This window comes from Streptopelia decaocto (genome assembly GCF_964273445.1).
Source record: "Streptopelia decaocto genome assembly, chromosome: 6".
Classification (NCBI taxonomy): domain Eukaryota; kingdom Metazoa; phylum Chordata; class Aves; order Columbiformes; family Columbidae; genus Streptopelia; species Streptopelia decaocto.
In genome coordinates, this window is record NC_138660.1 from 37,542,218 (window position 1) to 37,563,692 (window position 21,475).

Consider the following 21,475-nt stretch of genomic DNA (forward strand, 5'->3'; position numbering starts at 1 on the left):
TGGTGATGTGTTTGTCTGGGGACAAATATCTTAGCACCTGCTTGCTAGAATATAATCCTTTTTCCTCTACCATATTATCCCATGTAGTGGTGTATTTGTGGTTAAGGAGATACAGGTGAATTAATAGTTGCTGTTATCAATTACTGCTTTCTCTAGCTCCCTCAGTCCATAAATTTAAAGAAACAACACTGTCTACAGCAGCAACTATCAAGAATATTATTCAGTAGCCAGCCAGAAGTTTGCGTTTCGCACAGCGAAGGACTTATTCCGCCATAGTTGCACTGAAAGGAGTGTACTGGTTGTCATCCCCTTCCTTGGTATCCCTTTGTGTTGGCTCCACCACCTGCTGCTGCAGAGCATCCTGGCACTGCTGACTTCCAGAAAGCCATGAGTACAGAGAATGGTGTGTGCTGCCAGGGCTCCTGCAAACCGCTTCCATGAACATGGTGCGGTGCCTCTGTGGGTATGGCAGGCTTGTGCTCTGGGGAGGAGAATCCCTTGGGTATGGTTGACCCAGTTTGTAAGTGAAAATAATAGTTGATAAAATGACTATTTTAACACTGGAAGTTAAAAAAGAAGGCCTTCTAATAGTTAAAAATAAGCAAAACCTGGATGGGGAAAGTAAAGTAGTATTCCTATGCATTCAACTATTCTGAGTGTGTGACAAGACCATTGTCTACTGGGGAGGAAGGAAGGGAGAGCGCTTTCAGCTTCGCATTGCGGTGACACTGCCAGTGGAACTGAATCCTTTCTTTGTGAGGTTTATGGCAAACCAGTCAGCACCTGAATACTTCTTTTCCAGGATGAAAAACCTGAAGCGTGCTTTCCGCAGTCCAGTGCACCTTTAGCTAGCTTATTATGATATTGCTGTAGTGTTCTCCAGATCTTAAATTCTACATGGCATTTTTAAAAAGATATCCCTGTGGGTCAGCATGCCTTTACTTCTTTTGGTTTAACTGGTTAAAGATTAAGCACTAACCTTGATTTTTTTCAATTGATTTGCTAGTTGAACAAAAGGTCTTTGTTTCAGGATGTTGAGGACAGCATACATTTCCCACAGAGCAGGTGAAAGTCCATCTCCCATTGGCTTATAGCAGGATTAAAGAAACTAAACTCCATGTAAACTTATGAGAGGTGGGTGGTCTCTGAGAAAAGTAGAAGCTACTGCTACTTTTATGACACTGATGAAAAACCTGCAGGAGAAGGGAGGCTGCCGTTTCATGCAGACACTAGGGCATAGAAGCAAGCAGGTAATGTGCTGGTCTCTTGGTTTGAGCTGTCTGTAGCGCTTCTGGAAGATTAAAAGTTAGCAGTGTGTTTCGTGCTCAAAGAGGAGGCATCAGCCACCCACGCAGACGTTCTTTTGGATCCCACAGTTAATTTTCTGCAATGCAATTGGTTACTCATTTACTGAAGAACAGCTTTTAGTATTGAGAGGGATATCTCGTCTTTGATGTTGCTGGAAAGTTCTGAGTGCATGTGTCTGTAGGGAGAATAAATGCTTTCTCATTGCCTTTTTTGGGCTTTTAAAGAGTAATCAGAGGCAAACATGACAGGTATTCAGCAGAGTGTATTTGAGCTACCTTAATTAACTTGCTGGATTCATACACATTGGTGTAATTGAACTGTGGCTCTCTGTACTGTTGAACTTAGGCATGTTTCCAAAAATGGTAGGAGTTTTAGTGATCAGTAGCTGAAACCATGAAGAGAGTATTCACTTCAGAATTTTTAACTGGGAGCACAAAACATTTTTCTTTTCAATTCTGGCACACTTCATAGACTCAGACTTTTTCTCTGCAGAAGGACAGTGCTGTTCAGCCTTCTGACCCCTCCAGAACAGAGGCAGGAGCCAGTCGTGCTTTGTCTAATGCCTCAGTTTATCACAAGTGCGAGAATTGTTTTGAATATCAAAATAAATTTCTCACTAGGTTTTCTGCGGCCCAGTAAAACAGTACTAAGGAAAAAAAAATCCAAGATTAAAATTCATAATTCTCCAGACAGCTAGATTCTGTTGGTGACACCATTTCTAATGAAGTTTGAAACAGAACTGCTGTTTTAATTGAAGATTTAAAGCTTGCACACTTCTGATTTCCTCTTAAATACAGCATATTTTCTTTTCCTTAGTAGAATCAGTTTAATGTAATGTTATTCTTCCTATCTCCTTAAGCTCAGGAAGCATGAGGTTTTGTATTTCAGTCATAAAGAAAAATGTTTCAGGAGATATACAAGGTATAGTATATCAGGGGAAAAATTGATAAGAGTTTAGTAATCTCTGTTGCTTTCTGAAGGGCTGGCATTGTAGTCAGGCTTTGCTGTAGAGGCTGCTTTTCTACAAGCTGGACACCGTGGTTTTCATAAAACCACTTGTCATTGCTGTGGCTCAATGGATATATTTGTGGGGTGTTTTTCACTTGAGCTTTGGTGGATTTTTTGCTATTGTTGTGTTACCAAATCAATAATTATCTGCTGTAAAAGCCTGTTGAGTTGTAGACTGTGTTCTATACTGAATTGGAAGGGGAGGGAGTTTAGTTTTCCAATAAACAGCTCTTCAGTTTTGTTCCAGTAGGGTTGAAGCACTTTCTTTGAGCAACACACTTTCATTCCAGAATGAAGCGCTTCAGAAATATTTTCATCAAGAGTTGATTAAATCGACATTCCTGACAAACATCATGATTTCACTAATTCAGCATTTTCCAGTGGAAAACTACTCCATCAGAAATTTAAACCAGATCCAGTAGCTAGGAACACAGGCACTGCCAGATTCTTTAGTTTTTTTCTGGTAACTTCACAGGCATTTAAACAAAAATACTCTTGCTTGTATATAAATCTTTATTCTCTTTTGAATTATGAACTGACTTAATGAAATATTTAATTATGGCATAAGATTTTGTAACTCCCACCACTGGCAAGATGAGGAAAAGAATTTTGCATTTACTAATGTTGGCAATTGGATTTTAATACTGTTTCAAAATAGATTGAGACTGTGGAGTTTATGTGACCATGTATGCATGGTTTTGGGCAAGCTGAGCTTTAAGCTATAATCTACATGTGTTTGGGACTAAAGTGAATTAAAGCAAGAAAAAACAACATAGGACTAAGGGACTGGATGTCAGTATGTGTTGGTCTTATCTATATATTTTCTAGGTAAGTTTACTGATTAGTGTTTGGGGATTTCTTTTTAAAGAATGAGGCAATTATTTATTGTAATGTAGATTATGTATTGCAGAGGGTGCAATAGCAGCTTAAATAGTACAGAATCAGGAAACCAGTTCATTTCTAAAAGACGAGTATCAAGGGGAAACATGCTGTTGTGCATTTTTGGAAAGCAAGCCCTTATTGCATCAAAGGTAGAACAACTAGTGAAAAGCTCTTTAAGCTTTAGTTTAATGGTCCATATAATGGGAAACATTAAATTTGCTTTAGCATTTATTCCTCTAGTGTTTCCAAACACAGGTCCCAGTTCTGCCAACACTGCATGGATGTTTAAAGTTTAACAGATGAAGAGTTCCATATGTCTGTCACAGGAAAATAACAGAGCATTGATTTGAAGGAGTCCTGGGCCAGAAAGGAATTCTTTCCAAATTAAGTTGGAAGTACTTGTGCATACACCTGTCAATGGAGATAAAGGTGGATTTTGGACTGTTGATGTTTTCCTGGGGGAAAAAAAATTAGAGACAACATCACACCACATCAGGGTCTCCTCCAGCAGCTCTTCTCTTTCTAGTATTTCCTCTTACTACCTATTAATCCTCAGTGCGTCCCTCTCCATGTTTATTGCTATCTATCTTCTTCTGTTTGTGTTGCTTATCTGATACTTAAATTATAATAAGGTAAGGACTTCCCATCTTGCTTCGTGTAAGTACATGGTATACTCAAAATGTTTAATTTTGTGTCTTGCATCAAAATATATGAGCTCAAACTGTCTAAAAATATTGATACTAAGAATCTTAGTAAGACTAAGGGGATAAACGGAGGAGACCCCTGTAATTTAGTCTGGTGTTAGTTTTGTCTGTGCATCTATATCATGCCTGTTGTGCTGGATTGGAATTTTAAGGGGTGTTTATTTGTCATAGGATATATCAGAATAATGATTGGAAACAGTTACATTTTCTCTGGAAACTTGGACAACTGTTTCCTGGCCCTAATTGAAGGGGTTTTTGTGTTCTTTGTATTGTGCACTATAGTCCATGACAAGTGAAGATAAGTTGTATTTGGACTATGTGAAGTTCGTAAGAATATTTTTCCCATTCCCATATTGAAGAGTGTCACTCTTTGCCTTCTGGTCTAATGCGAAGGAAGCGAGTAAAGGAGACGTTAAACTTTATTTCTGTGTATCCTTGCAGACTTTGCCATCTAGAGATGCCTCCTTCCCATATAAAACTCAGTTACCGTGTATGATGCCAGCCTCCACATTGAACAGTAGTGAGTACAGCATGGAATCTCAAATACTAGATTATGTGCAAGAGCTGGACTCTTCCTTCCATCCGGTCTTATCATTCCCCTCAGGTGAGTAACTCAAAGGCTGTGCCTCTAACAGGTTGTGCTTGTGAGAGCTGCAGAGTTTATGGAGTAACTTTTATTTTGAGGGATTTTTAGAACTTAGTTCTCTTACAGAAAACCTCACAGTGGCAAAATACATGAGTTCAGACTAAATGAAAATCTTAACCTCATCCTGACGTTTGAAAAACACGCTGTCTAGTTTTCCTGTACCAATAATGTGATTACAACCAAGAAGCACTGGTCAGGGAAAAGGTGTTTTCTGCATGTTTTATAGTGTGTCTGCTTGTCCTTTAGATGGTGCTTTTGCCAAAACACTACAATACCTTGGTTATGTTCTTTTCATAAGGAACTTTCAGTGCAGGCCCTTTGGACTAGGGCCAAAAAACTTTATTTAGGTTTCTCATTGTTTTCGTGATAGTCAGCCTTTCTGGTGATCTTTGAAGTTTATGGTTTCTGTCATCTGATTCTTTCATCTTTTTGAACAATAATACAGATGATGTTGTTTGTGACTCTTATTAGCCCTGAAACTAGTGCAGGTGCAACTTGACAGCATTTGGGGCTTCAAAATAGCGTATTTAATGCACTTAGCAACACAAGGGATTCATACTTTTAGATTTATTTATTTTTAATTTTAGGAAAAACCTGTTTCCAGGTAGTTGCTGACCCATACAGGAATTCTGCTGTTCTGAGGGGATCTTTGCCACAAAACAATCCTGAATGTGAGGCTGGGACTTCCATTGAACTGTTTGAGTCTTTAATCAAGCCTAGAATGACAGTGTAGATGCTTCAGCTCGGTATTAGGAAGTCAGGAATTAAAGTAAGTCTTGGGTTTGGACAACTTGTCATAGGCTGGAAGAGAAGACCCAAGTGTGGACATGGAATCCTGAGGAGGTCTGAGCTCTTGCAGGTTTACAAGGGTTTACATCTCATGTGTGGGGTAAACAGGAGATGATTTTGAGGAGTAGACAGGGGAAATGGAACACTCATTCCAAGAGTGCAGCAGCAAACTTTGCAGTCAACAGGACTGTGTGGAGAGGAGAGAAAAACCCGTCTTAAATCTTTGTTCTTGACACACACTCCCCATCACTTACCCTGTCACCCTGACAGCCCAGCTGGGCAGGAGCCAGAGGGTTAGAAGCCTGTTCAAGGATAGTCATATAAGGCTGTGCCCCTTTTGTGCATTCCTACCTGACTCTTAAGGGAGACTAGGAAGTTTAACAAGAATATTGACATCTTATTTTCTCAAAAAAAAAGAGGTTAATCATCATGAAAAAAACTGAAAGGCTTTGGATTGCATTGTGGCTACTGTTGGTCACTTTGCCAGCTTCATTCTGATAAGAAGAACATTTTTCTTTTGAGGAATACTTGTTCTCTTTTCAAGGAGCTTTAGCCTTGCTAATAATAGTTGAGATGGGAAAAAAAGTGCTAGACCTACTATCTCCTGCTCAGATACAGCCCTTGGTTTTGAGGGAGGCTAAATTCATGGTCTGCTCTGTGCTGTGTGTATTTTGCTGTCTCTGCCTCCTCGTGAACGCTGCTAGTCTGTCATTTTCTTCCATATGAAATAATTACTGTGAATAAATGCATGCTAGAAATTTTCCAACTTGGACAGGTAGCCTGATTCAGTTTCATGTTTTCTTCGCAGTTTCCTTAGTTATCCCTTTCCAGAGGGATAACTTCTCTTAAAATACTGCTTGTGATGTGCCTGTATCTTTTATCACTCTCTTTTGAATATAAAATGTTTGTCAGCAGAGTAAAAGAAAAGGGTTTTGTTTTAATTTCCTCTATGTGTTAAAAAATATTATTGGTATTTGATCCATTTTAAAACTCTGAGAGTTTGATTTTTTTTTTTTTTGGTGTGCGAGGAGGGGGATTCAAGTTCAAGATTGAGATGCTCTCTCTTGTACCTTGTTTTTTACTTTTAAAGTAGTTACTGTCTTGGTTTTTACTTTCAAAAGAGAATCATAACTTGCAGACAAACGAGTAAATATATTGTAGTGGGACTGGCTTACTTTTATACTCACTTCTGGAAGCATAATTGTCCTTACAGTTCCAGGTCTTGCCTTTAGAGCTTCCAGATTACCAAGGGTCTTGAACAAAAATATGTCAGTGATTGCAGCATCCCTCGAACATAAACGCACCTCTTGAAACTTGCACCCCAATAACTGGAAAATTGTAGTTTGTATCTAAGAAGTTTGCATTTCTGGTATTTCTGCACCTTTTGTATCTAAGAAGTTTGCATTTCTGGTATTTCTGCACCTATCTTGTGGATGAACAAACACTCCTGCTCTTTTGATTAAGATACAGAAGCATATAATAAAAAAATTCTGAGACATCCACGTGATTCCCCAGGGGAAAAAACAAACAAACAAAATAAAGAACCACAAAAAAGAGGGGAGAAAAGTTTTCTTTATTTCTTTACTTAAATGTTGTGATAATTAACCTTTCAGACCTTCTTTATGTTTTATTCAGAGGTAGAATAGGAAGCACAGCAAAAACCTCGGAGGAAAAAACCTTTTACAGGTCACCTTTAGTCTTGTGACAAAATAGCTAACTAGATCCAAATCAAATTGAAATAAATTGTTCTTTTTAGTTAGCAAAATATCTTGAAAGTTTCTGTCCTGGCAAGTCCTGAAGGCATACGAAGCTCAGATTGGGTGTAAATAAAAGTAGTTGAATGCCCACCCTTTGGCCCTCCCCTTGGTCCTCTTCTCATTCTGAATGTGACGGTTGTCTACTGTGCTTCTTACGTTGACATATTTCTTTCTCTTTAATTTCTCTTTTTTTCATGTAATTTGGTTTCCGAAAAGGCTTTTCAGATAGAGACCTCTTTTTCTTAAGCCTTCCTGCCTTGCAACAGTGGGTAAATCCCTTACCACTTGAGATGTTTTGCAGACTAATTCTGGGTTAGAACTCCCTCAGGAAATTAATTACATTGTCTTGCTGTAGCCTTTCCCAGAGAGAGAAAGAAGGAATGTACCTTGAAATTACCTCTAGACTCCCAGCAGTAACAACTCCCAAAAGCATTAATTACTTGTACCCAAAAGGCCGAACTGAAGCCTTTTCAGGTTACAAGAAAAGTGCTCGGCGTGCTCTGTGCTGTGCCAGGTTTTGTGCAGCAGTTGGTCAAGACAGGAAGACCCCAGTCTTATTCTCACCTGTTACCCTCCAGAATTTCATTTCATGAAGAAGAATTCTGGAGTAGTTGCAGGTATGGACATGGATTATTCCATAGTAAGACAGTGTTGCTCTTTCTTACTTCAGTTTTGAACACCAAAAAAAAAATGCTGTTCATCTACTAAGCGTGTGTGGCTGCACTGGGATTTGTTCAGGAGTGTTCCTTAGGCTTGAGTCCTGCCTTGGTGAGCACGATATGGCAGTGCAGCTTCACAGCTAAAACTGGATTTGTTTTTACCGTGGCATAACTCTCACTTTCCATTAATAGAAATACAAGTACCTTGAGTTCTTACCTCCAGGCAATTACTGGAGATTATCAGATAACTGGTAGGAAAGACTATAGGTCTTTGCATATAGTGGATGGCACTCGTACAATAATTACCTTGCCTCAAATTTTCTTTTCTTTCTTTTTTACTCATGCAAAAATCACTTCTTTGAAATGTCTGGCTGGGTTTTTTTGGGATATCGTCACTGAGTTTTCCTCTGGTCTCACCAGTTTCAGGACATGCTCTCCTGTATTGTCTTCCCTTTGACCATGTGAAGGCACTGCTGCCGTATAGACAAGAGATCAATCCTTGCAGGAGTTACTGAGCACTGATGTTCTTCATGAGCTGAAGGACTCAGGACAGCAATATCACTCATAGATTTCACATAGTGTTGTGAAATCAATTCCTAGACCTTTGGTGATGATGCTCATAGGTTGCCATCTTTTTGATACAGTTTCCATTTGAACTTCTCTTTTTATTAGATATTCCTCTTCACCTATACTTTGAAACATTATTAAGGAAGGATGACATCAAAGGTGAACCTGTTGATACGTCATCTTTGGGAGTATCTCCAGACAATGGTATGTGAAGCAAAACATTTTAATATTGGCAAGACTGTTTTTCATTTATTTGCCAGTACTTTCTGCCCTGAAAAGATGCAATTTATGAACTTACCACAAAGCAGGTTATCAGAGAAGGTAACTGGCTAAGGCTTTAGGTGGAAGAGGAATCTCTTCCCAGACCACAGCATCACATTCTCCTTTGTTGCACTGAAATGATCCCATCAGAGCTAAGGAGGGCACTAATAAAAGTGGGGGCAGTTTGGACCATGGATTCTCTGCAGACACAGGTGCCTCACTGCAGTACTGATTGCTTTTTGGATTCCTATCAGAAGTCTGTTGTTTTTTTTTTTTTCCATTATAAATAGCTCAGCAGTTAAGATTGCCTGTAAATTACACCAATGGAAAATAAGTTTTCAGCTTGATACATGCATTTTCTGTTGTAGACTATAATCAACATAATGTTTCTGTCAAGCAATGGAGCAGCGGCTGTTTATCTAGTTCCAAATCTCAGTCAGTGTCCAGAACATCAGACCAGCTGTCAGAAGGAAGAAAGAAAAGACACCTGAGTGAGACAGCAGTAGGTAAGAGAAAAATGGCATTGCTGAAGTCGGCACTACTTCTTTTTAAAATATGTACTGTATAAATGAGTTCATTATCACTGGGCTTTGAGAATTAATTTTAAGTTGTCTCCAAAAAAGATACCGTTATGAAACTTTACAGGAGTGAAGAAGGAACTTGGGACGTGATGAAAATAATCTACTATTTTAAAGCACAGCAATCCTTCTCTTTCTTCTTGAGTATATTACAAAAAGAGACAAGCTTCTGTATTTTATTTTTGGAATACTCTTAAAGGAGACTGCTCAGCAGTCCAACTGTGTTTTTCTAATACTGGGTGTCATTATTCTTAATATGAAGAGTTTTTTTATAGTAGTCAGCAAAACAGACTGAATCACAAAGTTATCTGTCAAATCATGTGCCCAACCAAACATTTACTATTTCTGGCATCTGTGGTCAGCTATGTTTCATTTGTCATATACTGTGGGTCTGGTTTCCTTCCACACTGTTATGAGGACTTGTGGGTAGTCAGTGCTTATAATTCGTGTTTTCACCATTGTTATCTTTGTATTTTGAGCCACTGAATCTCTACTTTACGTGGTAAATTAATAGAAAGTGCCCTGAAAGTTCTGTAGAATAATGTGATAATTTAGGGACAAAAAATTCAGCATACCATTGTAAAGATAAATAGCATCTTACCTTTCTAGGCTATTAGAATGTGAAACCTAACAGATTCTGTTACAAATTCATTTATGTGAACTTCTGGAAAACTTTTGGCAAAATTCCTCACAAGACAGTTGAAGAAGATACATCACTGAGTTAAGAGGACAAACTATGCTAATTTAAAAATTTCTCCTAAAAAAAAGAATTAAAATATATAAATGATGTGTTAACGACACGGAAAAAATATACTTCTGTTGCATACCCAGGTAAAACTGCTAGTTTAATATTGCAATAGAGGTGGAGATATGAGAATTACTGCAGACATGATTTAACAAAAAATTATTATTTATTAAAAAAAAAAAAAAAAAAAAAGAAGAAAAACAACAGGCAACCAACCCATAGTCAAAAAAAAACCACAACCGCAAACCAAAACCATCTATTGATTAGAAAGTTACAGGACAGTAAAAGGCAGTTTTGGTCTCTGATTTACATGAAGCTGTTTTTGTCTGCGTCATTCCCTCGTGCACGCCAGCCCTCCTCTCGAGCCCTGTGCCCGTTTCGAGGGGCTGTGCCCTGTCCCCTCTCTCCAGCGATGCTTTTTCCATGCCACCCGCTCCCCCAGCTGGTTGCCGCTCCCCAAAAGGCAGATCCTGACACTGTTTCTTGCAACCAGGTTGTTTCCCTAAGCATAGAGTCACGCACACTGAGGTCAACAATTAGACTCACTTGGGAGCACTAGAAAGAGAGAAAACTTGTTACTACAAACCTTTAGAAGTTACAAGTTGTCTTCTGCCAATAGTATTTAGTTCTTTGAGCTAATAGAAGAAAAAAAGCAATCTTTTATCAGGAGGATCGTCGTTTCCCAATGCCAGAAAACTGCTATGTGGTGTATTCGTGAGTAGCAGCAGCAGTTCTAGCTTATTAGTGCTATGGTGTAGTACTACATATTTATTCCTAATTTGGGCTCTGTCTAGGAGAAATTATCCATGGGGAAGGTCAGCCTGATGAACAAGGCCAAAAATAAAAGCTGTGTGCCAGGGAGTTGCAGAGCTGCCTTGTAGATGAGAGTTCATGTCCTTGACCCAGCCTGTGCAATACAGTCATTAGGATCAGCCTTACCTCTTTTTCCATGATGGAATACACTGATTCTGTTTATTAGGTGGTTTATTAAATCTGAGTTCTCTTTTCTTACTGGAAATTAAGGTAGAAGGAAAGCAGAACACAAGTGGTTAAATTCTGAATCCCCCTAAATGCTGCTTACACTGGGACTGAATAAAAGTAAACAAGAATTACAATTTGCCTGGAGCAGTGAACCACATGAAGATCTAGAAAGTAATTTTATTTTTTACCCTTGCTGCTGGTTTTATAATTTATCGAGGAGGAAACCGCAAGTGAGGGCTTAGTGAACTGATATGTCAGTGAGATGCAGCCCAGCGAGGGCAGCACTTGTTAGGGACATTGAGGAGTGTTCCCCTCAGTCTCCCTGTGTTTGCTGTGTGTGTAGTCCATGGCAGCTTCCAAAAAAAAAAAGGCAGTATGATTTGCCCATATGAAGCTGATTGCATGAGAAGAAATCCTTCGTAGAAGGAGAGGGATGAGTTTTGTGGAACAACAATGACAGGATGAGTAACAAGTGTTTATTTATATGGCTTTTTTTAGTATTTGTTAAACCAGAAGTGGTTAGCTGTGGGCTTCTAGAAATTACTTTACTATTACCATATGGAAAAATATCTTTAGTCTAATAGACAACAGTCAGTATCCATTTTTTAATTATTATTTTTTGTGATAGGCGAACATAACGCTAGATTTGAGACGTTCTCCTTTCAACATGCAGAACCGGAATCCCAGAGCAGTTTTGCTGCAGTGACCAATGTCAATGCAATGTCTAAGCCCACTCACAGCACTTCATCACAGGTAAACCACAAATGTTTCACTGTCTTAACTGAAATACCAACAGAGAGTTGTGCAAATTAATGATCATGAAACACATGCCTTTTACATCTAATTTAGTGTAAAATTACAGTACAGAGCATTTTTAGAGTGGATTACATTAAGTAACTTATTCCAGATTGAGTATGTGGTGTTCCTAAAACAGATAACTCGCTTGTAAAAGAATTTTGCAGATCATATAACTGGAGTGTAAGTTTAGTTTATTGGCACTGGGCCTTTCACTTTTAATTTTTTTTCTAAATTTCATTAAATACACTGTGATTTATGTTCCAAATTTTACACAAGGGCTCTTACGACCTTTTTTTCTTGGTGCAGCTACATAAAATGACCTCACGGTGCAAATATAGTCACAGAACTTCTTAACCCTCAGCTTCACTATGTAAAACCTTTTGTGTGGAACTACAGGCAAAGTCTCTGGTATATAAATTTGCTGAGGAGCAGCACAGCTCTGGTTCCCTGCAGAAACACACTTTGTTTTGTTGGAATTCATTGAGAATTTAATACTAATAGTCAGATTTCAGTCCCACGTTTTGCTAAGCATAGTGGTACACTGGTGCTCTGGGCATTGTCATGTTTCAGTCGGGTGATGACTGCTGGAGAGCTGAGTCCAGATCTGCATCCTCCACACGGTTTTGACAATGCACGTGCCTCCTTTCTTCCCCTTCTTTGAACAGACCATCATCAAAGAATGCCTAAATTAGCGTTTTAGAATAGACTGCTTCCATTAACATTCAGCTAAAAACTGAGATCTTGTCATATGGAATGTATCATGATTTAAAACTAAACTTTCTCCTGTAATCCAGGAACTTCGGTTTTTGACCCCTACAGGTTCCATGCACTAGTGGGCACAGGACACCACCATGAATCTCAGTATGATCATAGCAAAGAAATCCCATTTCTGTCTTTTGCACACCTTTCAGAAAACCACTTTCCATGTAGGCTGCTCTTCACTGCTAAATGTAGCTTCATTCTTTTGAAGTTCTTAATTGTATCACACTGAAGAACCACTTGGGTTATGGGTTAGGAAATAATTATAGAAGGCAGTATCAACTTCAGATTTCTCATAAGTATTCAGAATTAACTGCAACTGAAATCAGGGAAAGGCAACTCCCACTGATTTCAGTAAGAGTTACGCCAGCAAGAAGTAAATCTCAGAGATGAGATAATTGTATGATTTATTGAGATTCTATCGGAGGAGGCGGGGGGGAAGTCAGAAGTCATTAAGCCTGTAGAACATGCGTTCAAGTTACAGACTTTCTCCTCGCACAGTTCTCATGTTTCTTGGCTAACATGTAGTTCCTATGATCAGAGCTGATGAATCTTCCTTTGTATTGATTACGTTACACAGCATAACTCAAGGAGGAGGTTGCGAAGTGAGAGCTCCTATGATATAGACAACATTGTTATTCCAATGTCACTGGTGGCACCATCAAAGCTGGAGAAACTACAATACAAAGAAATCATCACCCCAAGGTTTGTTCACTGACCTCTTTAGTTGCAAAGAACATACCAAAATGAACATGAGAAGGTTAACATGTAGTTAGATAATTTTATAATTATAATTTAAGATAACATCTTTAGATTGCTAAAACAGAGTAATTGATCTCCTGCGCTGTAATTCAGTGCCTTACTAGAATAGCAAATTGCCTGAAATGGCTAAATGTGGTTGTTCCATATTTCCAGTGTCTAATTTGTATTTGCTTTTATATTATCTTTAAAGCTAACAATTGGATATTGTAAAGCTAACAGTTGTCTGTTGGATAGCCTAAAGACTTTGTTGGGAAAATGAAAAGTTAGATGTTTGGTTGGGAAAGGAAAATCTGAATTTTGGGCATCTGTTATCAGCACCTTAAATTTATAATTATTGTATTTGAAAGAAATTTGGAACCACAAGCAGTATTGAAGAAGGAGTAACTAACAAGACAGTGTAGAAACAGAAGAGTTATCTCTACTGTTGAAATAAATAAACAGTTTTTATGTAGGCTAATTTTACTTTTCTTGTCTCATTTCTAGCTGGAGAGTTATTGAACTCCAACCTTTAGAAGGATCTCCTACAGATGAAGAAGAGGTAGGCTGTGTTTTAATTAAACCACCAGTTTTTAATTAAACTAGATATAGTATGTAATTGGGATAATTGGTATATATCTTCCAAAGTTACTGACTTCATGCAAATAATGGTAAGTTTCAAATTTCAAAAATAAAGTATTAAGTATCCCAACTACTCGACCATATGTTATGTGACAGAACTGTGAGTATTTGCATTAATAACTGTTGTCCCTTGCTGTCAGCATGCTTGGTGCTCCCAAAAGCTCCCTTTGGTCAGGCCTCCACCCCCAGCTCCTGGTCACTGTGATGCTGGGTCTCCCAGTGCAGCTGTCAGGGCTACCTGTGCGATAACGTCTGTCCTTCTCTCTAGTCCTCTTTGATGGCCAGTTGCCATGGCCTCTTGCTCTTCAGGAGGGAATTTGGCATTTTGCCAGTAGGCCCAGCAGGTTTCCTGTATTTTTTTTCTCACTGTTCATTTTCCTGCAACCCTCTGGTCAGGAGAAAATTTTTTCTCCTTTCTGCTTTGTCAGGAACAACGTAACCTTCAGCATTTCCTCCTGCTTGCCTGTTGAGCCAAGTTTGTACGTCAGGTGCTATGATTGTTTCTTCCAGACATAAGAATTTACCTTTTTCTTTCAGGGAATGTCTGTGGACTTTGCAACTGGGGGCCTCTTTCTCCCCTCATCAGGGCATCGAGGCATTTCCTAATCCCAGTGTGAACATACCAGCAGGTCTGGTCTCTGAGCTGGTTTTCTGCCCTTCCAGTCTTTCTGTGGCTCCTTTTCTAGAAACCTGCCAGTTTTGCTGTCTTTTGGACATCTCTGGATTCCCTCCAGGGAGAGGCCACTATCTGCTATTGTAATGTAGGACTTAAATTCACCTTCATCCACATTATCTGTTCTCAAGCTTCTTTTTCAGAGAAAATCTACAACCAGGCTTTAGATGCCTTAGTAGTAGGAAAAGATTGCACTTGGGTAGCAGCACAGAAGGTTATACAAAACACAGTAAAGAAGTTAAATAATTATCCCACTGCCTTGGGGCAGAGAATACACTCTCCACTACGGCACTAGCTTCCTCAGAGCTACTAGCTCTGTAGCTGCCTGCCCCATGGAAATGAACCTTTCCTTTTGGAGGGCATCATGGTCTCAGCTCTCTGCCTAGTGTAGTTGCACTCACTTGGCACCATACTTTTGGGTCGGAAGTGAAAAACTTACTCTGTCCCTGCCTTTTCTCACGCACTTGAGAAATCTTGTGAAATCTGGTGGTCTGATGTATATCACCTCCACCACCGCCTTTTGGTTTGATACCATCTCTGCTAGCAGGAAACACGCCTGATGATCTTTTCTAGTGAGAAGGTCAAATTACATACACAGGAGAACTCTACTGCAAGGATATTTAATTAAACCATTTGGAGAATAACTAATAAGGAAGCAAGGGCGCACTGTCCCTTGAGTCCCTGTTCATTGCTCTCTCTTCATCCTGGTATCTGTGGGGTAAAAAAAGAATTTCAACAGTGATTTGCCTTCACGGCTTTGAGAGATGGGCTTGGAGAACTCAGTGGATTTCTTGTTTAGATTTTGGATCCCATACAAATGACTCGTCCCACATACTTTCCTGAAGTATTTTGCTGAAGGGACTTCAAGGTGACTCTCTGAAGCTCCTGGGCTGATCACTCATTTAGTAGCCCCCCCAGTACATTGATCCTGTATGATTCATCCTTTGGCCAGGAAATAACTTGAGTTCACAATAAAGCAGCTTTGCTTCCCGCTGTGGTCCACTGCTCCTGTATTGTCGGTCAGCTGCTGGGTAGAATGAGAGGAGAGATGTCAGACAAGAGAAAAATGCTAAAGATCTTGTTTGTCTAAATCATCCTTTGCCAATTTTCTCCCATTCTATGGGGATCGTCTTAATTGGTTTGGAAGTTTTTCAGAGTACTGAGAAAAAGTGGTTGTCTGATGGGAATTCTTCCACTTCCTTGCATTAGGTTTTAGGCTGAGTTGGATTTGTTATTGAGCAAGCTTGAAAAAAGACATGAGAAAACAGCAGCGTTACCTTTCGCATTTGCTGCGCTCATACTCTGACACTCTTGAAATTGTTCCTTATACTGAAATCAAAGCAAGCTTCACTAGATCATTCGTGAAGGACAAGAGAGAGCAAAATGCACTTTCCACTTTTATATAAAGTAAGCTTTTCCTTTGCTTTCCACTGCAGAGCATGCTGTGGTGGTACTGCATAATAGTTTCTTTTTTGCCTATCTTCTGCATGGCTAAATCTAAAACTTTTGGAGGAGCCTTTGTGTGAACCAGCAGTTAGGGATTTCTTCCACTTGTTATCTTCTCCCCCTGGTTCTCTCTGTTGTTCATTTAAAGGCTTTCAATGCAACAACCTTCATCCGTGCAATAGGCTTGCACCCAGTTCCCACAAGTTACAAAACAATGTGGGGTCCCAAACCAGTCACACTCTACAGGAGCCACACTTCCAAGGACGGGAACTCAGCACTTTCTGAAAATCAGGCCTATTCACCATGCCTTTGAGTACAAAAAGCTTACCTTTTTCAGGTGCCTTATTTTTGTTTCTGGAAATTTTGCTCTACAAGGAAAATTATAACAGTTGGGCAATGCAAAATTTAATCTACTATCTGTCTGCTCTATTACTAGCTCTAAAAATACTTCATTTTTTTCTGGAAACAGAGCGTTTGAGTTTCCTGTAGGAATTTGGAGTCTGTTATTGCTTTAAGGCATGGGAGGGTGTGGCGTGGAGTTTCCTGTTTCATTTTGTTTTGTCCATGTTAAAATTTCTGGCAAGGCACAGTTGTAAAGTAATGTTCAAGTTTTATTTTGTAGTTCTTTTAGTAATGACAAATATTTTTGAATACTTCTGTGCGTAATTAGTTTTGCATAAGTTTTCATCACTTATGACTCAGTGTTTCCCATGAAGCCGAAGACTGAAACACAGACTTTGTTGTTTTGAGAACCTTTCAGAAATACTCCTGGTGCTATTCAACATTCATACACAGTGTCTTGTAGCTTAACTAGATGTGATGGGGGGATCCAAATCTTAGTTTGCTTTAAGCTTTTTCTTTGAGTGAAATCATTAGACATGCCTCACAAACAGGCTTTCCTAATAGTCTTTTCTCTCAACATCACTGCCAGATCCATCCACTGAGAATTGACAGTTCTTTTGTTCTTTTCCAAACTAAACTTAGTGGGGGGGGGGGGGAGAATCAAATTTCTCTAGTTATATGAATTAACCTAAGTTGGTGGAGGAAATATAGAAAGTGTTAGAAAGCTGGGGAGGGGCAGAGGCTGTCCTGAATCAAGTAGAGACCTTTTACTCTGTAATGTGAATTTTATCCCTATATTTAAGAATACTTTCTAAATACGAAAATATATCACTTGTTATTCTTTAATGAATAGGGTAAAACTAATTTTAAATAAACAAGTAGCTAAATCTGCTATCACCAGCTATAGAAAATGAACAGTAAGGCTTATTTCTGTATTTTTCAAAACTTTGCTTGGAGAGGAATATGGACTTTGATTTTTGAAAGGAAGCTTGTTAAAAATGAAGTTTCTTCCCAGCATCAAAAGCTTTGGCAATTTGCTAAGAACAGTATTTTCAAAGTCACAGTTTTTCTTTCAAAATTATCTTTTGTTTCCACTTCAAAGGAAATCTTGCATTTTCCCTGAGGGAATAGCACTTTTGTAGTTCATAAATTCTCACTTTCACGCCATACATCATTGACCTTGGAAAAACTGAATCTGAACTGAGATGCAGCCCCACACTGATGCCATCCAAGTGAGAGGGCTGGTGAATTCCACAGAGAGGAGGAAACCCTTCAAGTTGGCTTGCATGAAAGGAAACGAGCAGCTAACAAAGTGGTTTGTGTTTAACATAAATAAAAGCAATGAGGAGTCTTCAAAAAGCGGTCATGAGATGGGCAAACAAAGCAGGCCTGTTTGGCTGATGGTGCAGTTGAGCGCTGGGCCGAGGAGGAAACGGGCAGCTCGTTTTAGCGAGCAGGTCCTGCGGCTGATTCAGCTCGCACTGAAGTCTTGGAGATCCTTTTTGTTGGCCCAGTTAAATGTCATTGTGGGGCCATAGTTTGTGATCGGCTACCTCAGCTGGAAATGTGCTCTCTGGCAAGCAGAGGCCACTGCCAGGGTGTTGACAGCAGCATAAATGCTTTGTAATACTTTGTGTTTTTATCCATAATGATCACGAACGACCTCAGTGCTGCAAGGCTTGATGGAAAGATTGGCTTCTGCAGAAAGGCTCCGGGCTGAGTTGTCTGCAGTGGAGCGCTTCCAGCTGATGACATAACCTACATTGTGCGCTCTATCTGGCACTGCAGGGGCAACTCCGCGTTTAGTTCTGTATTTTATCAGACTCAACCAGAAGATGAATGGTGTTATTACTTGCAGAACAACACCAAGGATTTTGCTTTATAGAAAATTCTATTTATTTTCCATGACCCCCAGATTCTTGGTATAATTCTTGTCCAGGACTAATCAGGCTGTGCCGCTTCATAGCTCCTATGACCAGAAATCGTTCTTTCCTAGAATTCATCTGGTTTTGAGTTGGGAGTTGCTGGCAAATATCCATGGCTGCAGCACTCATATGCTTTTGCCAAGCATGGCTTTTCAGGTGAACTTTGAAGAGGTTGAGTGGTTTGGAGCACTTTGAAATAACTCAGAGCTGTGCTGGAGGGGTCCAGCTGTGTGGGGAGCGACGGGGAAGGACTGCAAAGTGCTCCTCACCCTGCCAGGTCTAAGGAACAAACTGGTGTGCTGCTGAGGGAAAAGCGAAGATGGCTCTTTCAAAGTGAAGATCAGACGCAGTAGCTACATTTGAGGAGTTTTACCTAAAAAAAAAAGCTTTTGTTTGGCTATGAGCAGTTGAAGTGTGCACACTAGGGCAGTTTTAAGCTCTGCTGGGGTCATGCAAATCATTTACTAAGAAATAGTTTCTTCACAGCAGAAGCCATTTTCTGCTTGGTTTCGTAGCAGGAATGCGGCACCTCAGGTTTGCTGAGTTCCTCTCTATGTGGAGCTGTTGGAGTCCTTGGTGATCTCAGACCTTTCTTCGTGCCTAAAGAGAGCACCTGGCAAATCCTCCTACCTCCAGCCTCCTCCTAAAGCAGCCTTGGGAAACTCCTGGAATTTTTGCTTATCTCTAGTATGTGCTTTTAATACTACCTTGATTTTGCAAATTAACACCTGTCCTCCTAATTTTCTACCTCCCATCATATAGAAAAATATCTTAGTTGCATGGAGGGGTATGATTTCTATATCCATTCAGATCAACCATAGACATGCAAAACAATAAAGTGAAGGTGACAGCATCCCATATACTAGAGCTTTAGTGAGAGTGTACGCTGAATATTTTGATGTGCCTTTATACTGCAAGCACACATTGTGTTGCCTCCTCTTGTTTGGTAAACAGACCTTTACAGAATTATATATAATAGCAGATGTCTTTGTTTCTAGTGATGTTCATGATTATGGCAGCAGCTATCCCTGTATTTCATTCCAGATAGAAGATCTGTCAGATGAAGTTTTTTCCTTACGTCACACGAAGTATGAAGAAAGAGAGCGAGCGAGGTGGTCGCTGTGGGAGCAGAGCCGCTGGCCCAGAAGGAACAGCAGGCAAGTGTATTGACTTTGGTAAGAACGTTCCTGTTGAACCACTGGTGCTTGTTGTTGGTACAGCAGTTTCAGAAATGCTGTCACAGAGAACTTGGAAAATGAGGGCACTCCTAATTAATTAACTCATCAGGGACAGTACCAGGTATGTTTGGTTTTGTGGCTGGAAAGAGAAGACCATGCAGTTGTGCAGCATGCAGACTTACAGAAATTGGGCATGTTAGTGACCAGGTATTAGTGAATAAGAATCTTACTCCCACACCGAACACACAGCTCTGATGGTTTCTGCCACTCCCGGTTATTGTGATTTTAGCCACCAAGTGCCCTTCTTCACTCACCTGACTTAGATGAAAGTCCAATGCATTCAGAGAAGTGTTACTGAAGGGTCCTGGGCTCTGTCAGGGACCTTATGCTTAAAAAAGTCACTGTGTGAAAACATTAAATTACCACAGGCTAATGCAAAACACATCAGAATTAAATATAAATCCTAAAAGTCTTGCAAAAAGTAGTGCATATAAGAGCAGACATCATAAAGTTGTATCTGCAACCTGGCTCTGGGAAAGTGATTCCCATAAATCACAGAATCTGTCAAGACAACAAGCATCCCATAAAAACTGGGATAAGCTTTTCTGCTATCTGTCATATCCTTGTGTCTACTCTTGGCTTAAAGTGAACAATGACACCATGAATAAATATGCAAAGATAGCAGTTTTTAATGCAGAATAAAATTAGAGCTAAAGCATATTAAGGAAATTATATTTTAATAAATTTTGAACCTAAAGAAAACTGTACTGAAAAATACTAAACCCTTTGAAAAATACAAGTCCTATATGTGCCCTTAATTTTGGAACACTATGAACTCCTTGGTGAAATCTTAGTGCTATTTGAATTAAGAAGTAAAACTGCCATTGACATGAGCAAGGTCAGACTTCCACCTGGCATTTAGGATGCATGCCAATATTTTATAGCTAGTTCAAATGTGCATAAAAGGGGAGGTCAACATGTTTAATCTTATTAACCAAATAATTTTGACTGCTTTGGGGATATGTCCAGACAGAGGTGGGAAGGCAGAGCCTAAGGGCCTGATGTTACTTCTCCAGTTACTCTGGCGCAGCCAGCTAATGGTGCAGTTTAGACTCCACAGGCTCCTGCGAATGACCCAGTGTCCCCCCGAGTGTGCACAGCCCCCAGCTCACTGACTTCTTTAGTCCAAAATTAGGGTTCCAGTGAGTATGTGGAGTAACGTGTAGGAGTGGGACCAGCCACCAGCTGTTGTGCAAACAGAGTGTGCCTGTCCCAGCCCTGTTTCATCCGGCTACCTCCTCTACACAGCACGCATTGCTTTGGCTGTTGACAGCAAGCTTGTCAAGAACTATGTGTGTTTTCATCTGCTCTTTTGATTTAAATAAGTAGAGTGTAGGTAGCACCCATGGAGAAACTGAATGCTTTGAAAAGAAAATATAAACTGTTGCTGGTGATGTGAAGGGGCACAGAGTATCTTTTAAGACTTGTCTCTTATCCTGCCCTAGATCTTACAGCAAAAATGCTGATGGACGACACAGCCAAGATGCGGTGCAGAAAGACCATCACAGCAGCTCCTCTGCCTTGCAGCCTGGTGCTGCTGAACCTGCTCCTGACCTGACTTCAGAATCCCACGGCTCTGTTTGTTCAGGGATTCCACAACTCTATGGGGAGAGCCAGGAAGCAAAGGTGGGTGCTTCCAATGGCCTCGGGTCTGCTCTGGTCTTCTGTGACCACTATCTCCAACCTACAAGAACCCAAACATACCCTCCTGTCTCAATAATCACAATCTCAGGCTGTCACCCTAGTTTATGTAGACTCAACATAGCGCTCCTGTTCAGAAGTACATTGCTGTGCTTTATGAATTAAGTCCAAGCTTTGTTAACAGGTAAAAAATGCACATATTTTAGAGGTGAGGATGGCATCCCTGGGTTCAGGGATGATGGATCTTTTATGAGGGATAGTGACCAGGGTTGCAGACAGGCCTGATCATTATGGCATCAGGTATCCTGATAGTCTGGCACCGTGGAAAAGCGCTTCCCCCTGCCTTCCTGCACTGTGCCTGTTCAATTGTAGCTCTGTTACTAGTTCA

General features: G+C 40.0%; 1 protein-coding gene across 4 annotated transcripts in view; it reads left to right on the forward strand.

Moving 5' to 3' along the window:
* KANSL1L (KAT8 regulatory NSL complex subunit 1 like) overlaps nucleotides 1-21,475 on the forward strand; it is a 64,094-nt gene that overhangs the window by 40,627 nt on the left and 1,992 nt on the right. For all 4 annotated transcript variants that reach the window (XR_014184275.1, XM_082055068.1, XM_082055067.1 and 1 more), the window contains 8 exons: nucleotides 4,344-4,506; nucleotides 8,426-8,524; nucleotides 8,950-9,087; nucleotides 11,514-11,638; nucleotides 13,023-13,147; nucleotides 13,688-13,742; nucleotides 19,253-19,365; nucleotides 20,892-21,072. Coding sequence is in view for 3 of the 4 variants with exons in the window: in XM_082055068.1 (XP_081911194.1) it covers nucleotides 4,344-4,506; nucleotides 8,426-8,524; nucleotides 8,950-9,087; nucleotides 11,514-11,638; nucleotides 13,023-13,147; nucleotides 13,688-13,742; nucleotides 19,253-19,365; nucleotides 20,892-21,072 (999 nt within the window). In the remaining variant the exon portion in view is untranslated. The remainder of the gene's footprint in view (nucleotides 1-4,343; nucleotides 4,507-8,425; nucleotides 8,525-8,949; nucleotides 9,088-11,513; nucleotides 11,639-13,022; nucleotides 13,148-13,687; nucleotides 13,743-19,252; nucleotides 19,366-20,891; nucleotides 21,073-21,475) is intronic.